Here is a 20805-nt window from a genome sequence, read left to right as displayed (position 1 = left end):
ACGATAAACGTTCACAAAAAACATAACAATTATTTTAAGAATTATAGATACAAAACTCCTTTATGCACTCGATATGTCCGATTTTAAAATAGCTTTTCGGTGAAAGCACATTTTGCAATATTCTGAGTAGATAGCTCGCCGCCACGGGCTAGCTATTTTGACACCCACCAAGTTTGGCCCTCACCAAACTCAGATTTACTATTAGAAAAATGTGATTACCTTTGCTGTTCTTCGTCAGAATGCACTACCAGGACTTCTACTTCAATAACAAATGTTGGTTTGGTTCAAAATAATCCATAGTTATATCCAAATAGCGGCGTTTTGTTCGTGCGTTCAAGACACTATCCAAGGGTGACGAAGGGTTACACGCCCGACGCGTTTCGTGACAAAAAAATTCTAAATATTCCATTACCGTACTTCGAAGCATGTCAACCGCTGTTTAAAATCAATTTTTATGCTATTTTTCTCGTAAAAAAGCGATAATATTCCGACCGGGAGTCGTTGTTTTCGTTCAAAGACGAAATAATAAAAACATGGGGTCGCCTCGTGCACGCGCCTCCAGTCTCTGTTCTCTGATCGACCACTATCAAAATGCGCTAATGTTTTACAGCCAGGGCCTGCAAAGCCACCATTCAGCTTTTTGCCGCCTTCTGAGTGCCTATGGGAGCCGCAGGAAGTGTCACGTAACAGCAGAGATCCCCTGTTTTGGATAGAGATGATCAAGAAGGCCAAGAAATGATCAGACAGGGTACTTCCTGTACAGAATCTTCTCAGGTTTTGGCCTGCCAAATGAGTTCTGTTATACTCACAGACACCATTCAAACAGTTTTAGAAACTTTAGGGTGTTTTCTATCCAAATCAAACAATTATATGCATATTCTAGTTACTAGGCAGGAGTAGTAACCAGATTAAATCGGGTACGTTTTTTATCCGGCCGTGCAAATACTGCCCCCTATCCCCAACAGGTTAAGCACCAGCTGTCAGAGCAGCTCACAGATCACTGCACCTGTACATAGCCCATCTATAATTTAGCCCAAACAACTACCGCTTCCCCTACTGTATTAATTTATTTATTTTGCTCCTTTGCACCCCATTATTTCTATTTCTACTTTGCACTTTCTTCCACTACAAATCTACCATTCCAGTGTTTTACTTGCTATATTGTATTTACTTCACCACCATGGCATTTTTTGCCTTTACCTCCCTTATCTCACCTCATTTGCTCACATTGTATTTAGACTTCTTTTTCTACAGTATGTTTGTTTTACTCCATGTGTAACTCTGTGTTGTTGTATGTTGTCGAAATGCTTTGCTTTATCTTGGCCAGGTCGCAATTGTAAATGAGAACTTGTTCTCAACTTGCCTACCTGGTTAAATTAAAGGACTTGTTCTCAACTAGCCAACCTGGTTAATTAAAGGACTTGTTCTCAACTAGCCTACCTGGTTTAATAAAGGACTTGTTCTCAACTTGCCTACCTGGTTAAATAAAGGTGAAATAAAAAATAAATAAAATAAAAGATCAATGTCCCTGTTTTATTAGATAGTACTCACTGTATTTACTGGTGTTAATCAGATCAATGTCCCTGTTTTATTAGATAGTACTCACTGTATTTACTTGTGTTAATCAGATCAATGTCCCTGTTTTATAAGATTGTACTCACTGTATTTACTGGTGTTAATCAGATCAATGTCCCTTTTTTATTAGATAGTACTCACTGTTTTTACTGGTGTTAATCAGATCAATGTCCCTGTTTTATTAGATAGTACTCACTGTATTTACTGTTGTTAATCAGATCAATGTCCCTGTTTTATTAGATAGTACTCACTGTATTTACTGGTGTTAATCAGATCAATGTCCCTGTTTTATTAGATAGTACTCACTGTATTTACTGGTGTTAATCAGATCAATGTCCCTGTTTTATTAGATAGTACTCACTGTATTTACTGGTGTTAATCAGATCAATGTCCCTGTTTTATTAGATAGTACTCACTGTATTTACTGGTGTTAATCAGATCAATGTCCCTGTTTTATATGATAGTACTCACTGTATTTACTGGTGTTAATCAGTTCTCCAGTCTTCTCTTCTTCGTCCTCCTCTAATGTGACAGTAATCTCCCCCTCTTCATCTTTCATTCCAAAAACGTCTTCATCTTCTTTCACTTCATCCTCCACTCCAAAAACTGCATCTTCCTCCTCTTCTTTCACTGAAACGTCTTTCTCTTCTTCTTCTTTCACGGTAACAGCCTCACCCTCTACTTGTTTTTGTATTGTAACAGCCTCCTCTTCCTCCTCCTCCTCCTCTTTCACCAGAGCTTCTTTCTCCGTCCAGCAGACCGCTTCTTTAACAGGAGGAGAGTAGCTTAGTGAACTCATGGTCGGAGATGTTAGCTAGAGATAATAGCTAGTTAGCATTAGCGACTAGACTAGTGCTAACTTAACCAGCCAGCTAGTTGACTTACAACGTAAATATTAAATTAAATGCGGTAGTTAGTTGTTTCCACATAAGTATGTTTAAATCACAGTGGCAATTAAACCACGAAATTGTCCAAACAGCTTGAATGTTCAGACTTTGTCGGCTAGCGAGCTACCGAGGTGGCTGCAGTTGTTGAAAAAGAGTTCCGTCCACTAGATTATACGTCACACTAGAAACATCGCCTGAAAGACACATATCGCCATCTGCTGTCTGGAGGGAGGAAACGCAGTTGAGGAGGGAAAACTATTTTTATTCTTCATTGAATTATAATATTATAAAGCAGTTTAGGGAAACGTTTTTTTCCTCTCCATTAAATATGAATATTATATCAACACGTACAAAGAGCAACAAGTGTTCGATTAGTTCAGATTTTTTATGAGAATTTAAAGCAAACTCTACATCTACTCCACATCTGTATTTCTAATTCAGTCAAATAACTAGATATCAAAATAAGCACCTAGTTATTGGTACCCTTGATAATGATGAGCAAAAATTACTGTATGAAATAAATAAATTAACTTTACCCACTACCAGGATATTTTAGCCCAAAACCTGGTTACCTCTCTGCTAGGAGGCTGAAACTTGGCCATAAGTGGATCTTCCAGCAAGACACATCAACATCCACAAAGAAATGGTTAATTGGGCACAAAAATCCACATTTTCAATGGCCATCTCAGTCTTCGGACTTGAACTCCATTGAAAACCTGTGGTTTGAATTGAACAGGGCAGTCCACAAGCGCAGACTAAATAAATCAAGGACCTGGAGAGATTCTGTATGGAGGAAGGGTCTAAGGTTCCCAACCAATGTGTTCTCTAATCTCATAAAACATTTCAGTGTTGTTATCCTCCCAAGGGGAGGGTGCTGGAGTATTGAAAACATGGGTGGCAATAATTCAGACCCCAACCTTTTGAGAATTACATTTTAAACTAAATCTCTTTCTCTGAGCAATTGTATTAGTATAAAATAATATAATTTCCTTTTTTTGTGTTGGTGTAACAATACATCATGTAGATGTATATAATGAACAGACTAGGTCTATACTGCTCCTACATGGTGTAACAATTCATCATGTAGATGTATATAATGAACAGACTAGGTCTATACTGCTCCTACATGGTGTAACAATACATCATGTAGATGTATATAATGAACAGACTAGGTCTATACTGCTCCTACATGGTGTAACAATACATCATGTAGATGTATATAATGAACAGACTAGGTCTATACTGCTCCTACATGGTGTAACAATACATAATGTAGAAGTATATAATGAACAGACTAGGTTCTATCCTATTCTACTGTATCTTAGTCTATGTATTACTCATCTCATATGTATATACTGTATTCTATCCTATTCTACTGTATCTGTCTATGTATTACTCATCTCATATGTATATACTGTATTCTATCCTATTCTACTGTATCTTAGTCTATGTATTACTCATCTCATATGTATATACTGTATTCTATCCTATTCTACTGTATCTGTCTATGCATTACTCATCTCATATGTATATACTGTATTCTACACTATTCTACTGTATCTTAGTCTATGTATTACTCATCTCATATGTATATACTGTATTCTATTCTACTGTATCTGTCTATGTATTACTCATCTCATATGTATATACTGTATTCTATACTATTCTACTGTATCTTAGTCTATGTATTACTCATCTCATATGTATATACTGTATTCTATCCTATTCTACTGTATTTTAGTCTATGCCACTCTGACATTGCTCGTCCAAATATTTATATATTCTTAATTCCATTCCTTTACTTTAGATGTGTGTATTTGTTGTGAAGTTGTTACATATTATTGCACTGTTGTCCTTGAGTGGTCCAGCCAGAGCCCGGACTTGAACCCGATCAAACATCTCTGGAGAGACCTGAAAATAGTTGTGCAGCGATGCTCCCCATCCAACCTGACAGAGCTTGAGAGGATCTGCAGAGAAGAATGGAAGAAACTCCCCAAATACAGGTGTGCCAAGCTTCTAGCGTCATACCCAAGAAGACTCAAGGCTGTAATCGCTGCCAAAGGTGTTTCAACAAAGTACTGAGTTAAGGGTCTGAAACTTCCATGATTAGTAAGAATTAGGGTAGATTTATAGGACTATTGTTTTTATGATTCATACATACTTTCCTAACCCTAAAATGTACCTAAATAATCTACAAGATCAGAGTATTTTTAAATCTACCAGTTGGTGTTGAAACAGAGACGAATGATGACTTTCTTGAATTGATCCCTAGTTTCTGACTCCGTGTATTCTATTGAGTCCGTCAACAAAATGAGAATGAAAAGGTATTTAAAGGCACAACATTCTAATTAAAGGTATTACCGTATTTAAAAGAATGGCTTAAGATGAAATGTACTCTAAACCCTATTGAATGAAAACTCCATGACAAAATCTGTTGGCCAACAATTGTGAGGGTTTTCAGCCAGGTATCAACACATGCAGAGTGTGAGTAAGCAAGACATACATTCCTAAATGGGGATCGGCCCCAGTCTCCTGGTAAAACACCAGAACCCTCCCCCTACAGCATTTATGTTCATTTTGAGAAAGTAGCACTACAGTCTCCAGGTAAAAAACTACTTTTGGGTAAAAATAGACGCGACACCTGTCTATGAATTTGAGAGGTTACATTGATGCTCCAGATACTCAACTAGTCTAAAGCAGACCAGTTTTATTGCTTCTTTAATCATAACAACAGTTTTCAGCTGTGCTAACATCATTGCAAAAGGGTTTTCTAATGATCAATTAGCCTTTTAAAATGATAAACTTGGATTAACTAACACAACGTGCCATTGGAACACAGGAGTGATGGTTGCTGATAATGGGCCTCTGTACGCCTATGTAGATATTCCATTAATAATCATCTGTTTCCAGCTACAATAGTCATTTACAACATTAACAATGTCTACACTGTATTTCAGATCAATTTGATGTTATTTTAATGGACAAAAAATTGCTTTCTTTTAAAAACAAGGTTATTTCTAAGTGACCCCAAACTTTTGAACGGTAGTGTACATCTACATCCTCCCATGTTGCTGAACCACTGATCAATAACTCCCTATTACAGGAAAAAACACTATTTCCATTGGTTGTTAGTACTGTACTGACCTCTCGTCCTCTGTCTCTCTCGTACTCTGCCTTGTGTATTTATCTTCAAAATATTCTTATAGTCCCAACATAGAACCAAATAGACTTCCCAAAAATAATATGGCATTTACTTTATTTCACATTTATTTAATCAGATATGTCAATTGAGAACCAATACGCATTTACAATGACAATCTGAATGAAGAAATACTAATATCAATCTATTTAATAATTAACATGTTTGAAATATCCCAATTATATAGTGAACAACATTTAGGGGTTTACACCTGCATTCAATCAATCTTAAGTTCATAATCAAAACGTTTTTTTTACTCTTTTAATCCGATTTTCGACATGATCATGTCTTGAGCTGGAAAAAACATGTAGACCTATTTTTCAGTATGATTTCATTCATACAATATTATTTAATGTAGAATGAACAAAAACACAATTTCTCAATCAAAAACATAAGTCAGAACACAGCCTCTCTATTCTCTCATGTGATTTCAGGTCCTCTGACTGGGAAAATGTCTTTCCACAATGAGAGCAGTGGTATGTCTTCTCCTCCTGTGTATGTGTATGTATTCTTTCAGGTACCTTAACCGGGTAAATCTCTTTCCACTGTGGGAGCAGTGTTAAGGCTTTTCTCCTGTGTGTATTCTCTCATGCCTTTCCACGCTCCCTAACCACCTAAAACTCTTTCCGCACAAGGAGCAGTGGTAAGGCTTCTCTCCAGTGTGTATTCTCTTATGTGTTCTCAGGCTCCCTTACTGAGTAAAACTCTTTCCACACTGGGAGCAGTGATGTTGTCCTGCTGGTTTGGACATCTCAGGGTCTGGTTCCTCTGAAGAACTCTTCCTGCTGTCAGAAGGAGAGTCTGGTCTCTCTCCTGTCAAAGACAAACAGATTATATAATTAATTAAACAGAGACCTGAATGAAACATGATAAAACTTCCTATGATGTTTAATCTCGACTAGATCCCTCAATCACCTGAAGTCAGTTTTCACAAGTATTATTAAACCCACTTCAAAATGCAGGTCTCTGTGTGCTTCTTAGGATGTCCAGGCAGGTGATTCACTTCTAACCGAAGTCTTGCAGGTGTTTACATGGTTTTCACATCTGCCAGATCATCGAAAAATCAAATTTCAGTACGAGTGTATATATATATATATATATATATATTTTTTATTTTTTTTGTACTTTTACACCTTTTTCTCACCAATTTCATGATATCCAATTGCAACTCCCCTACGGACTCCGGGGAGAGGCGAAGGTCGAGCCATGTGTCCTCTGAAACACGACCCTGCCAAGCCGCACTGCACATCTTGACACACTGCTCGTTTAACCCGGAAGACAGCCACACCAATGTGTCGGAGGAAACACTGTCCAGCTGGCGACCGAAGTCAGCGTGCATGCTGACCACCACAAGGAGTCGCTAGAGCACAATGGGACAAGGACGTCCCGGCCAGCCAAACCCTCCAAACCCTCCCCAAACATAACGCTTTGTATTCAGGATATAAAGTTTGTTTCTTTGCCACATTCTTTTGTAGTATTACTTTAGTGCCAACAGCCTCTCTATTCTCTCATGTGATTTCAGGTCCTCTGACTGGGAATGCTTCCTTCTTTTCACTCTGTCATTTAGGTTAGTATTGTGGAGTAACTACAATGTTGTTGATCCATCCGCAGTTTTCTCATATCACAATCATTAAACACTAACTATTTTAAAGTCACCATTGGCCTCATGGTGAAATCCCTGAGCGGTTTCCTTCCTCTCCAGCAACTGAGTTAGTGACTGGGTATATTGATACACCATCTAAAGTGTAATTAATAACTTCACCATGCTCAAAGGGATATTCAATGTCTGCTTTTTTTTACCCATCCACCAATACATGCCCTTCTTTGCGAGGCGTTGGAAAACCTCCCTGGTCTTTGTGGTTGAATCTGTGTTTGAAATTCACTGCTCAACTGAGAGACAATACAGATAATTGTATGTGTGGGGAACAGAGATGAGGTATTCATTCAAATATCATGTTAAACACTATTATTGCACACAGTGAGTCCATGCAACTTATGTGACTTGTTAAGCAAAATCTTTACTCCTGAACTTATTTAGGCTTTTAATTAAATGTGTAAACATTTCCAAAAACATAATTCCACTTTGACATTATGGGGTATTGAATCCATTTAACCCCAGTATCTCTACTTGCACATTCATCTTCTGCACATCCTACCATTCCAGTGTTTAATTGCTATATTGTAATTACTTAGCCACCATGGCCTATTTATTGCCTAACCTCTCTTATCCTACCTCATTTACACATGCTGTATATAGATTTTTCTACTGTATAATTGATTGTATGTTTGTTTTACTCCATGTGTAACTCTGTGTTGTTGTATGTGTCGAATTGCTATGCTTTATCTTGGCCAGGTCGCAGTTGCAAATGAGAACTTGTTCTCAACTGGCCTACCTGGTTAAATAAAGGTGAAATAAAAATAAATAAAAATATTTTTTAAATTTAGGCTGTAACACAACGAAATGTGGGACAAGTCAAGGGGTGTGAATACTTTCTGAAGGCACTGTATATATAAAACTCCCCCCACACAGCAATCTAATAGCATCAGTAAAATCTGTTGAAATTAAACCACAGATAAATATACCTAACATAGTACATCTATTAAACAATTCATCACAACACATACATCAGAAATAGTTACACATTATAGAGATCCATTCATGGATGTACAGGTCTGTTGGATAAACGTTCAGAAATGTCCACTGCTGATTTTTTCCAGGCGTCCATAGCGGACACCCTGGCCCTATGAATCCTGGCCGTGGACAAATTCTCAGTCAGAAACACAAGTCAGAACACAGCCTCTCTATTCTCTCGTGTGATTTCAGGTCCTCTGACTGGGAAAATGTCTTTTCACAATGAGAGCAGTGGTATGTCTTCTCCTCCTGTGTATTAGTATGTTGGAAAGGCTTTTCTCCTGTGTGTTTTCTCGCATGCTTTTTCAGACTCCCCGACCACCTAAAACTCTTTTCACACTGGGAACATTGGAAAGGCTTTTCTCCTGTGTGTATTCTCTCATGCGTTTTCAGGCTCACTAACCACCTAAAACTGTTTCCACAGTGAGAACAGTGATAAGGTTTCTCTCCCGTGTGTATTCTCTCATGCTTTTTCAGGACCCATAACCACCTAAAACTCTTTCCACAGTGGGAACAGTGATAAGGCTTCTCTCCCGTGTGTGTTCTCTCATGCCCAACCAGGGCTCCTAACTGAGTAAAATTCTTTCCACAGTGGGAACAGTGGTAGGGCTTTTCTCCTGTATGTGTTCTCTCATGCATTTTCAGGCTCCCTAACCACCTAAAACTCTTTCCACAGTGGGAGCAGTGGTGTTGGTTAGGCGTCTCTGGGTCTGTTTCCCCTGAGGAACTCTTCCTGCTGTCAGAGTCTGGTCTCTCTCCTGCCAAAGACAAACAGAGTATCTAGTTAAACAGAGACCTGAATGAAACCTGCATTAAATAAAAATGTCTTCCTATGAGGTTTAATCTAGACTAGATCCCTCAATACCCTGAGGTCAGTTTTCACAACATTACATCATTAATAATAAACTTGGTGACGGTGAGATTTAAAAACAAATGATGAAGAGCTCCAAATCTAATCTCTCAGGGAATGTCATGTTTATAGGCTGATCAGAGCTCTATAATAATACATAATGTCATGTTTATAGGCTGATCAGAGCTCTATAATAATAGATAATGTCATGTTTACAGGCTGATCAGAGCTCTATAATAATACATAATGTCATGTTTATAGGCTGATCAGAGCTCTATAATAATAGATCATGTTTATAGGCTGAACAGAGCTCTATAATAATAGATAATGTCATGTTTATAGGCTGATCAGAGCTCTATAATAATAGATAATGTCATGTTTACAGGCTGATCAGAGCTCTATAATAATACATAATGTCATGTTTATAGGCTGAGCAGAGCTCTATAATAATAGATAATGTCATGTTTATAGGCTGAGCAGAGCTCTATAATAATAGATAATGTCATGTTTACAGGCTGAGCAGAGCTCTATAATAATAGATAATGTCATGTTTATAGGCTGATCAGAGCTCTATAATAATAGATAATGTCATGTTATAGGCTGATCAGAGCTCTATAATAATAGATAATGTCATGTTTATAGGCTGATCAGAGCTCTATAATAATAGATAATGTCATGTTATAGGCTGATCAGAGCTCTATAATAATAGATAATGTCATGTTTATAGGCTGAGCAGAGCTCTATAATAATAGATAATGTCATGTTTACAGGCTGAGCAGAGCTCTATAATAATAGATAATGTCATGTTTATAGGCTGATCAGAGCTCTATAATAATAGATAATGTCATGTTTATAGGCTGATCAGAGCTCTATAATAATATATATTACTATTCCAGTCAGTGTTATAGGCTGCAGTTGATCCATTGTTAATAACGTTTTGTTGGTGTCCCACTTCATCTCTAAAGTAATAATGGACATTACTATCTCTCTAAATTATATTTTTTTGTTTAGCCACACCTTTCCTTCAAAATTGTTATTTTGAAGACTTACAAACTGTCCTTTTGCTATTATGTTCAGTCTCCCCAAAACACTTGTCCTTTTGCTAATATTTTCAGTCTCCCCAAAACGCTTGTCCTTTTGCTAATATGTTCAGTCTCCCCATAACACGTGTCCATTTCATTTCAATAATGCTTCTTATTCTAACGGGCGTCGTATAGAGGGGACCAAAACGCAGCGTGTTGAGTGTTCATTATTATATTTATTTACTCAAAACACTAATGACAAAATAACAAAAGGAAATTATCAACTTACAGTTCTGTCAGGTACAGAGACTAAACAGAATGCAACTGCCCACAAAAACCCAGGAAGAAAAACCCCTACTTAAATATGATCTCCAATCAGAGGCAACGAGGACCAGCTGCCTCCAATTGGAGATCAACCCCCCAAAAAAACATAGAAATAGAAAACCTAGAACTAACACATAGAAATAGAAAACATAGAAAAACACAAAACACCGCCTGTCAAACCCTGACCTACTCTACCATAGAAAATAACCAGTTACTATGGTCAGGACGTGACACTTATTTTATGTATTTCTCCAACATTATTTAGAAATCTGCTTTTTGCGGGTATACACACTCTACGCAAGGCCTACAATGGACACACGTCAAAAATTTCATTTATAACATGTTTGCCATTCTGTGAGACAATTAAGTTGTGATTTTGTGGTGGGGGGACTCTGATGGTATACACATGTTACAGTTAAGTAATAAGGCCAGAGGAAGTGTGGTATATGGCCAATATAGCACGGTTAAAGACTGTTCTTAAGCACGACTCAACACAGAGTGCCCGGATACAGAACTTAGCCGTGGTATATTGGCCATCTATCACAAACCCCTGAGGTGTCTTATTGCTATTATAAACATGTTACCAACATAATTAGAACAGTAAAAATACATGACATACCCGTGGTATACGGCCTGATATACCACGGCTGTCAGCCAATCAGCATTCAGGGCTTTAATCATCCATTTTAAAATGTAGCTTTAACATTATATTATAACATGAATTCCTATAGTACAGAACAACATCTTCAAGTATAGAATTTCAGTAGCATGCTGCTTTAAAACAACACGTTCGTTCAAAACCTTTGGAGAGTTAGAGCCCGTTTTTAAGACAGTACTTACTGATGGTAATCAGATCTCCTGACTCCTCTGTCAATATGACCGTTATCTCTCCCTCTTTCTCCTCCTTCACTCCAAAAACTACATCCTCCTCTTTCTCTTCCTCCTCTTCTTTTACTGTAACATCCTCCTCCTCTTTCACTCTGAACGCGTCTTCCTCTTCTTTCACTGAAACGTCTTTCTCTTCTTCTTTCACAGTAACAGTCTCACCCTCTACTTCTTGTTTTACTGTGACATCCTCCTCTTCCTTCTCCTCTTTCACGACAATGTTCAGCCCCAGAGCTTCTTTCTCCGTCCAGCAGACCTCCTCTTCTTTAACAGGAGGGGAGTAGTTTAGGGAGCTCATGTTCAGACCTCTTCTTTAGCAGGCGAGGAATACATCAGTGAGTTCATGGTCGGGGATGTTAGCTAGCTAGCTAGTTAGCATGAGCGACTAGTTTAGTGCTAGGCTAACTTATCAAGCCAGCTAGTTGACTAACAATGTACCTATAACATTTAAATGGGGGCAATTAACTAGATGTCAGAAGTATATTTAAAACACAGAGGCAAATATGCACAGAAACAGTCTAAATGTTTCGGCTGTAGGCTACCAAGGTGGCTGACTCGTTGTTGTTGATCCGTTCCGTCCACTAGATTATACGTCACGCTGCAGCATCGCCTGAAAGACGCACATCGCCGTCTGCTGACTGGAGGGAAATGCAGTTAAGATTGTTGTATTTTTGCACACAAATTTATTTTTCATTCCTTTCATGAAATAATAATATTATATTGAGACGTTCAAATAGAGCACTGCATATTTTAAGTGAGAATTTAAAACATACTATCATTCACATCTGTATTTAAGGCAGTTTCATATTCATTCATTTAAAGAAACCCACTGGTCACACTGGTTGAATTATCTGTCAAACTAGGAACTCCGCAGCCTAGTTGAACAGTGATCTATGTTCTATGAACGCTGCTGGGAGCAAACTGGAGAGTAGCTACAGGAAAACAAACCTAACTGCATGTCCAGGCCCTGGTATCTGTATTTAAGGCAGTTTCATATTCATAATTTTTTTATTTTTTATTATTATTTATTTATTTTTTATTTTTTTAGTTTACAGTAATGTATTCGCTAACTATTATTTTATTTTTTTTGTAGTTTTTTAGTTTGCACAGATCTTTATTTAACTTGTTGTAAATAACAGTAACATGCAAAACATAAACATAACATAACAGCCAGAGGGAATCCAAAGAAATTAGAGAAAAAGAAAAAAAACTATTATATCAAATCAAATACAGACATATATCGAATACATTTTTTTGACATATTGTTTTGTATACGTTTTAAAGATTCTACGTACTTTTCCAAATCAGATAAAAAAATTAAGAAAAGGGGCTTTATCTTCATAAATTTTGATTTGTGGATGAAAGATTTTCCTAATAAAATAAAGAGATTTATGACATACTCACGTTCAATTGTGGAATCAGTGTAGTAAAATAATATGTCAAACTTAGTAATATCAATGGTTGTATGCAATTTGCGGCTAAGATATAGTTTTACATCAGTCCAAAATACTTCACTATATAAACAATTACAGAATAAGTGTTCAATAGATTCAGTTTCTAGTTCACAAAAACTGCATTCACTGGTAACGTCAAATATATATTTAGAAATCAAGCTATTACACGGATAGCATCTATGGATTATCTTAAAGGAGATCTCCTTTACTTTATTGGTCACCATAAATCTGTGTGGAGTGAGCCAAGCACGGCGCCAGTTTACATCAAACGATGAAGCCCAACAAAATATAGCAGAGGGAATAGACTTCCTGTAGAAAATATCCCTTATTAAACGATTGTTGAATTTCGTATCTAGTAGACCAATGCCATTCACCTGAATATCGCTTACAATCGGAGATATTCCAAAATATGCATTATTCTGAAGTAAAGTTTTTATCCCACTAGGTATAGCTTTAATAACAGTGTCATATTCCTTGCTTGAAACCTCAAAGTTGTATATTTCCATAAATTCTCTCCGTGTAAATAGATTCCCACTGTTATTAACCAATTGGCTGACAAGAACAATGTTTTTCGAGAACCATTTATGGTTAAATAACATCTTATTTCTATGTAATATTGACCCATTGTTCCAAATAAAACATTTATGAGGTGAAAAGTTGTGTTTATACAACAAAGCCCAGCACATTAAAGCCTGCTTGTGAATAACTGTTGTTGCTGTTGAAAGAAGCGTTCCGTCCACTAGATTATACGTCACACCAACAGCATCACCTTAAATTCCCAGACCGCCATCTGCTGACTGGAGTGGGTAACGCAGTAGAGTAAAATGTTTATTTTAGTTTCAGACAAGTTTAATTGTAGGAAGCATAAGTTTTTACTCACAAGTGTAACAACACAGTGTGGTTAAAGACTTAGTAGCCTAGTTGTAGTCACGATATGGTTACCTATAAGTACAAACAGTTATGTTTTTGTGTTATTACATATTTATTCACTTATTTATGGAAATCTTCTAAACTACCCACAATGCACTAGTTCTTAACGTCATATGTATTATCAACTCTATGCTACCGAGTTTGTATGCCAGTGTAACGGTGTAATGCAGTTACATTTAAAAAATGTATTTAACCTTTATTTAACCAGGAAAGCCTGCTAAGGACAAATTATTATTTACAATGACGGCCAAACCCCTGCCAAACCCCGGCCAAACCCTAACCCAGACGATGCTGGGCCACTGTGCGTTGCCCTATGGGACTCCCTATCACGGCCTGTTATGATACAGCCTAGTTTTGAACCAGGGTCTGTAGTGACGCCTCTAGCACTGAGATGCAGTACCTTAGATCGCTGCTCGTGTGTTTACATTACAGTCAGTGATAAAGGATGTTATTCTGGGTAACCCAATGTGATTCTGGGTAACCCACAGCAGATTTCTGGAGAAATTGGAAATTGAGTGGTCCTGGGATACAAATGTATAAAGTTGACATTACATCATAAAATCCACCTTTTACATCATAAATTAGCAATTTATGTTTTAGTAACTTCTTCCATGTGGGTTTTATGCTAAAGTTCCCTCTTTCAAGTTGGTAGCAAACTGGAAAATGCATCATCTTTAGGAGTGCTATTTATATCCTGATCATTCATCCACACTGCATCTTCTTTAGGAGTGCTATTTATATCCTGATCATTCATCCACACTGCATCTTCTTTAGGAGTGCTATTTATATCCTGATCATTCATCCACACTGTGTGTCTCATCAATGCAGGTAATTTATGACATGTATAAAGTATGTGTTTTATAAACTCATGAACACCAGCCAGTTTATCAGCCCGGTTCTGTTAGTTTAGGTGGATTATACTTCTTCACCACCAGAGGGGGACATTGAGTAATATTTCAGGTTAATTTGATATATTTTGATACTAAAATGGATGACAGTTTATTCTGATGTTGTATTTATTTTATTATAGTAAATTAGGAATTATTAGGAATTGTTAAATCCACTATATGATCATAATAACTTTGACAGACATCTTGATAGTTTTTTGATAGTATATTATAGGGCATATTTATGGAGAATTGCTATGGGAGTGCTATTTATATCCCATCACTACTGATCATTCATCCATACTGTGTGTGTCCCATCATTGCAGCTTTGGAAATAAATGAACTGTCCATCCATTGCTCCTTCCTGTGTTGACTCACTGACTTGAGAGACGGGAACAGGAAGGTCACACTAGGTTGATATCTAGCTCAAGCTTGCAAACGTTAACCACACCTTTCCATGTACTGTGTGATTGGGTTATCTAGAGGGAACCCGTTAGCACGGTAGGCTCTGGTGCCTTCTTGCTGTGGGCTCAAATCGACAGAGGAAATCAACCTGCTTGCTACTTTTTGTTTTGTCAACTTTTCATTAGGGATGTTATGTTTGATACCGGAGCTACGAGGCCTGCGTCCAAATCGCTAAGCAGTAAACTTCAAAGCAGTGTACCGATGCCTGTATCACTTTATCAGCAGCACGTCATCAATGGCGTCTGAAGCTTCATTTCATCAAACAACCACCTGATTGGTTTGGTATTGGGCTTGTTCGACACTGCAGGCGACTGCCAACTGACTGATCTACAAATCACCTTACATCATAAATAACTACTCATTATTATTTATAAATCAGTCAGCCAGTCACCATTTACCCACAATGCAGCATGGATTTGATGCTCTCGAACACGGCAAGTGGTTTAGTAGATGACAAAAAGGCCACACTGCGCATGCGATTCGGTGCTCAAACCTGTTGAACCTACATTGCCGTTCAAAAGTTTGGAGTCAATTAGAAATGTCCTTGTTTTCCATGAAAACATTCATGAAATGAGTTGCATAATGAATTGTAAATATAGTCAAGACTTTGACAAGGTTTTAAATAATGATTTTTAATTGGAATAATAATTGTGTCCTTCAGACTTTGAATCGTCCATTTGCAGCAATTACAGCCTTGTAGATCTTTGGCATTCTAGTTGTCAATTTGTTGAGGTAATCTGAAGAGATTTCACCCCATGTTTCCTGAAGCACCTCCCACAAGTTGGAATGGATTGATGGGCACTTCTTACGTATCATACGGTCAAGCTGCCCCCACAACAGCTCAATAGGGTTGAGATCCGGTGACTGTGCTGACCACTCCATTATAGACAGAATACCAGCTGAATGCTTCTTCCCTAAATGGAGCTGTGCTTTGGGTCATTGTCCTGGTGTAGGAGGAAGTTGGCTCCAATTAAGCGCCGTCCACAGGGTATGGCATGGCATTGCAAAATGGAGTGATAGCCTTCCTTCTTCAAGATCCCTTTTACCCTGTATAAATCTCCCACTTTACCACCACCAAAGCACCCCAGAACATCACATTGCCTCCACCATGATGACAGAAGGCGTCAAGCACTCCTCCAGCATCTTTTCATTTTTTCTGGAACTCACGAATGTTCTTGTTTGTGATCCGAACACCTCAAACTTAGATTCGTCTGTCCATAACACTTTTTTCCAATCTTCCTCTGCCCAATGTCTGTGTTAGTTTGCCCATCTTAATCTTTTGCTTTTTTTAAACGGTCTGAGATATGGACTTTTCTTTGCAACTCTGCCTAGAAGGCCAACATCCCGGAGTCGCCTCTTCACTGTTGACGTTTAGACTGGTGTTTTGCGGGTACAATTTGAATAAGCACCTAGTTGAAAACTTGTGAGGCGTCTGTTTCTCAAATTAGACACTAATGTACTTGTCCTCTTGCTCAGTTGTGCACTGGGGCCTCCTTCCATTCTGGTTAGGCCAGTTTGCGCTGTTCTGTGTAGGGAGTAGTACACAGCATTGTACGAGATCTTCAGTTTCTTTGCAATTTCTCGCATGGAATAGCCTTCATTTCTCAGAAAAAGAATAGACTAACGTTTTTCAAAAGAAAGTTATTTGTTTCTGGCCATTTTGAGCCTGTAACCGAACCCACAAATGCTGATGCTCCAGATACTCAACTAGTTTAAAGAAGGACAGTTGTATTGCTTCTTTAATCAGAACAACAGTTTTCAGCTGTGCTAACATAATTGCAAAAGGGTTTTCTAATGATCAATTAGCCTTTTAAAATGATAAACTTGGAGAATATAAAATATAGAATATAATTTGATTTGTTTAACACTTTTTTTTGGTTACTACATGATTCCATATGAGTTATTTCATAGTTTTGATGTCTTCACTATTATTCTACAATGTAGACAACAGTTAAAATAAAGAAAAAACATTGAATTTGGAGGTGTGTCCAAACAATTGAATGGTACTGAATATGCATTGTGGAGGAGAACTGATCCTAGATCTGTACAAAGGCATAACATCTACACCAGGAACAACTGTCTGTGTTAAAAAGGCCCAGCTGGATTGAATTGAGCCATTTAAAATGACATATTTGAATGTGAAATGATTTTCGGCTAAAATATCCTGGTAGTGGGTAAAGTTTATTTATTTTATACAGTCATTTTTTCTCATCTTTATCAAGGGTATCAATAACTAGGTGCTTATTTTGATATCTAGTTATTTGACTGAATCAGAAATACAGATGTGGAGTAGATGTAGAGTTTGTTTAAAATTCTCATAAAAAAATCTGAACTAATCAAACAACACTTGTTGCTCTTTGTACGTGTTGATATAATATTCATATTTAATGGACAGAAAAAAACGTTTCCCTAAACTGCTTTATAATATTATAATTCAATGAAGAATAAAAATAGTTTTCCCTCCTCAACTGCGTTTCCTCCCTCCAGACAGCAGATGGCGACATGTGTCTTTCAGGCGATGTTTCTAGTGTGACGTCTAATCTAGTGGACGGAACGCTTCTTCAACAACTGCAGCCACCTCGGTAGCTCGCTAGCCGACAAAGTCGGAACATTCAAGTTCTTTGGACAATTTCGTGGTTTAATTGCCACTGTGATTTAAACATGCTTATGTGGAAACAACTAGCTACCCCATTAAATTTAATATTTACGTTGTAAGTCAACTAGCTGGCTGGTTAATAATTATCCTCTTCAGCATCTGATCCCGTTAGCGGGATCAAAATCCAGCGAAAAATCATATCGCCAATTAGCATTAAAAAAAAATCATAATTTAAAAAAAAAAAATAATAATATTTTTTTTTTTTTTTTTTATAGATACACCTCTCCTGAATCGACCCACGTCGTCCGATTTCAAAAAGGTTTTACAGGAAAAGCAAATCATTAGATTATATTAGATGAGTCCATCGTAAAAAGCAGCTTCATAGCCATTTTCCGACCAACCACTTGCATCACATATAATCAAAAAACAGCTAAATGCAGCACTAACCTTTTACAAACTTCATCAGATGGCACCCCTAGGACATCATGTTATACAATGCATGCATTCTTTTGTTCAATAAAGGTCATATTTATATATAAAAACAGCATTTTACATCTCTGTCTGACGTTGACTTCATTATTTCCCCTCAAAAGCGTCCCGGTAAACAATGCTGCATTTCAATAAATTACTATACTATAACGATTTTTTAAATGTATATTGTCAATCTAACATTTATAGATGAATATCTCTTGAGAACACCCGTCATACCAGATTTTAAATTAACTTTACTGGGTAATCACACTTTGCGATAAAAGGAGATGCGATACTCAGAAAATGAGCTAATATACAGAGCTCGGCGCCATCTTGGACGCAATAGCATGAACCATCTCATCTTGTATAATATTGTCAATAATCGCCTACCTTTAGTTGTCTTCATCAGAAAGCATCCCAGGTCCACAACAGATGTATTTTCGGTCAAAAAGTCCATACTTCACGTTCCATTAGCCTGATGTTGGTAGCGCGTCCTATGGCTCTCTCCAAGCGCAGCTCTGAAGTTCAGAATAAAAGCAATGCTCGCGCATGTAGGTTCGTTCAAACATGTCAAACGTTGTATAAAATAAATCTTCAGGGCCTCTAACACCAAGAGAGCCAATAAGATTCGAGGGGGATGATGTCATGGCCTTTAAAACCGTATCCAAAGGTGGGGGCAGACATGGCCGCCGGCGTCATAATGGTGATGGCCCATCCCCTGTGACCAATTTCAAACTCGTGTCATTCACTGAGTTTTGACTCTATAAGGCTCAAACCACTGTGAAAGGACTGGCGACATCTAGTGGAAGCAATAGGAAGTGCTCAGTGAACCATTGCTCACGGTGTGATTAATAGGCAAAGTGATGAAGTCGAGTCCACAATTCAGAATTACACTTCCTGTTTCAATCGGTCTCGGGGTTTTGACTGCCATATGAGTTCTGTTATACTCACAGACACCATTCAAACAGTTTTAGAAACTTTAGAGTGTTTTCTATCCATATATAATAAGTATATGCATGCCCTATCTTCTGAGTTTGATTAGTAGGCCGTTGAAAATGGGAACGATTTTTTTTCAAAATGCGCTGTGGCGCCCCCTATCCTACGGTATCCTCAAGAGGTTTAAATTAGCACTATGCTAATGCTAACTAGCTATTATCTCCGACCATGAGTTCACTAAGCTACTCTCCTCCTGTTAAAGAAGAGGTCTGCTGGACGGAGAAAGAAGCTCTGGTGAAAGAGGAGGAGGAAGAGGAGGCTGTTACAATACAAAAACAAGTAGAGGGTGAGGCTGTTACCGTGAAAGAAGAAGAGAAAGACGTTACAGAGAAAGAAGAGGAAGACGCCTTCAGAGTGAAAGAGGAGGAGGATGTTACTGTGAAAGAAAAGGAGGAAGATGCAGTTTTTGGAGTGGAGGATGAAGTGAAAGAAGATGAAGACGTTTTTGGAATTAAGGCTGAAGAGGGGTCAATTACTGTCAATGATGAAGAGAAGACTGGAGAACTGATTAACACCAGTAAATACAGTGAGTACTATCTAATAAAACAGGGACATTGATCTGATTAACACCAGTAAATACAGTGAGTACTATCTTATAAAACAGGGACATTGATCTGATTAACACCAGTAAATACAGTGAGTACTCTCTTATAAAACAGGGACATTGATCTGATTAACACCAGTAAATACAGTGAGTACTATCTTATAAAACAGGGACATTGATCTGATTAACACCAGTAAATACAGTGAGTAATATCTAATAAAACAGGGACATTGATCTGATTAACACCAGTAAATACAGTGAGTACTATCTAATAAAACAGGGACATTGATCTGATTAACACCAGTAAATACAGTGAGTACTATCTAATAAAACAGGGACATTGATCTGATTAACACCCGTGAATACAGTGAGTACTATCTTATAAAACAGGGACATTGATCTGATTAACACCAGTAAATACAGTGAGTACTATCTAATAAAACAGGGACATTGATCTGGTTAACACCAGTAAATACAGTGAGTACTATCTTATAAAACAGGGACATTGATCTGATTAACACCAGTAAATACAGTGAGTACTATCTAATAAAACAGGGACATTGATCTGATTAACACCAGTAAATACAGTGAGTACTATCTAATAAAACAGGGACATTGATCTGATTAACACCAGTAAATACATTGAGTACTATCTTATAAAACAGGGACATTGATCTGATTAACACCAGTAAATACAGTGAGTACTATCTAATAAAACAGGGACACAAACTCTGCAGTTGTTGAACTAATGTGTGATTTTTAAAAGGGCATTCTACACTCAAATATGTTTTTGTACTGTATGAATTGTTCATGACGTCCTCCAGGGATTTTTAAACTTTTCCTGTTGAAAAGTGATATATAAATACAGTAAATTATAAACACACTAAAGGGAAACAAATAAATGTTTTGAGTAAAATAGTGTTTTTTTAACAACTGCAAACTAGAAGGAGTGAGTGATGTCATAGTAAGGCCTCCAAGGAGTTGGCTTGATGGGAAGTCGTGATGTCATCCAATAGGAGACTGATCTTCATGTGAATATTCATTATTCTTTTAAAAATCCTTCCTGTTCTGTCAAGTTGGTTGTTGAT

At 37.5% G+C, this 20805-nt stretch overlaps 1 protein-coding gene across 1 annotated transcript; it reads right to left on the bottom strand.

Annotated features, from left to right (window-relative positions):
- Nucleotides 1-7689: 7689 nt before the first annotated feature.
- On the bottom strand, nt 7690-11957 carry LOC123732911 (uncharacterized). The gene is made up of 2 exons (XM_082971074.1): nt 11330-11957; nt 7690-9051 (listed from the first exon to the last, which is right to left on the bottom strand). The coding sequence occupies exons 1-2, from the start codon at nt 11670-11672 to the stop codon at nt 8435-8437; spliced, it is 960 nt and encodes a 319-aa protein (XP_082827200.1). The 5' UTR covers nt 11673-11957; the 3' UTR covers nt 7690-8434.
- Between the last annotated feature and the right edge of the window lie 8848 nt (nt 11958-20805).

Source organism: Salmo salar, unplaced genomic scaffold (genome assembly GCF_965601325.2).
Source record: "Salmo salar unplaced genomic scaffold, fSalSal1 ptg000152l, whole genome shotgun sequence".
Taxonomy (NCBI): Eukaryota; Metazoa; Chordata; class Actinopteri; order Salmoniformes; family Salmonidae; genus Salmo; species Salmo salar.
This window is presented reverse-complemented; position numbering and strand designations above follow the sequence as displayed.

Bases quoted from the DNA above. Each gene is read 5' to 3' on its own strand.
- LOC123732911 (XM_082971074.1), bottom strand. From the start codon at position 11,672: ATGAGCTCCCTAAACTACTCCCCTCCTGTTAAAGAAGAGGAGGTCTGC. The intron at 9,052-11,329 runs GTAAGTACTGTC...TGTCTTTGGCAG, and splicing joins AGGAGATCTGATTACCATCA to GAGAGAGACCAGACTCTGAC.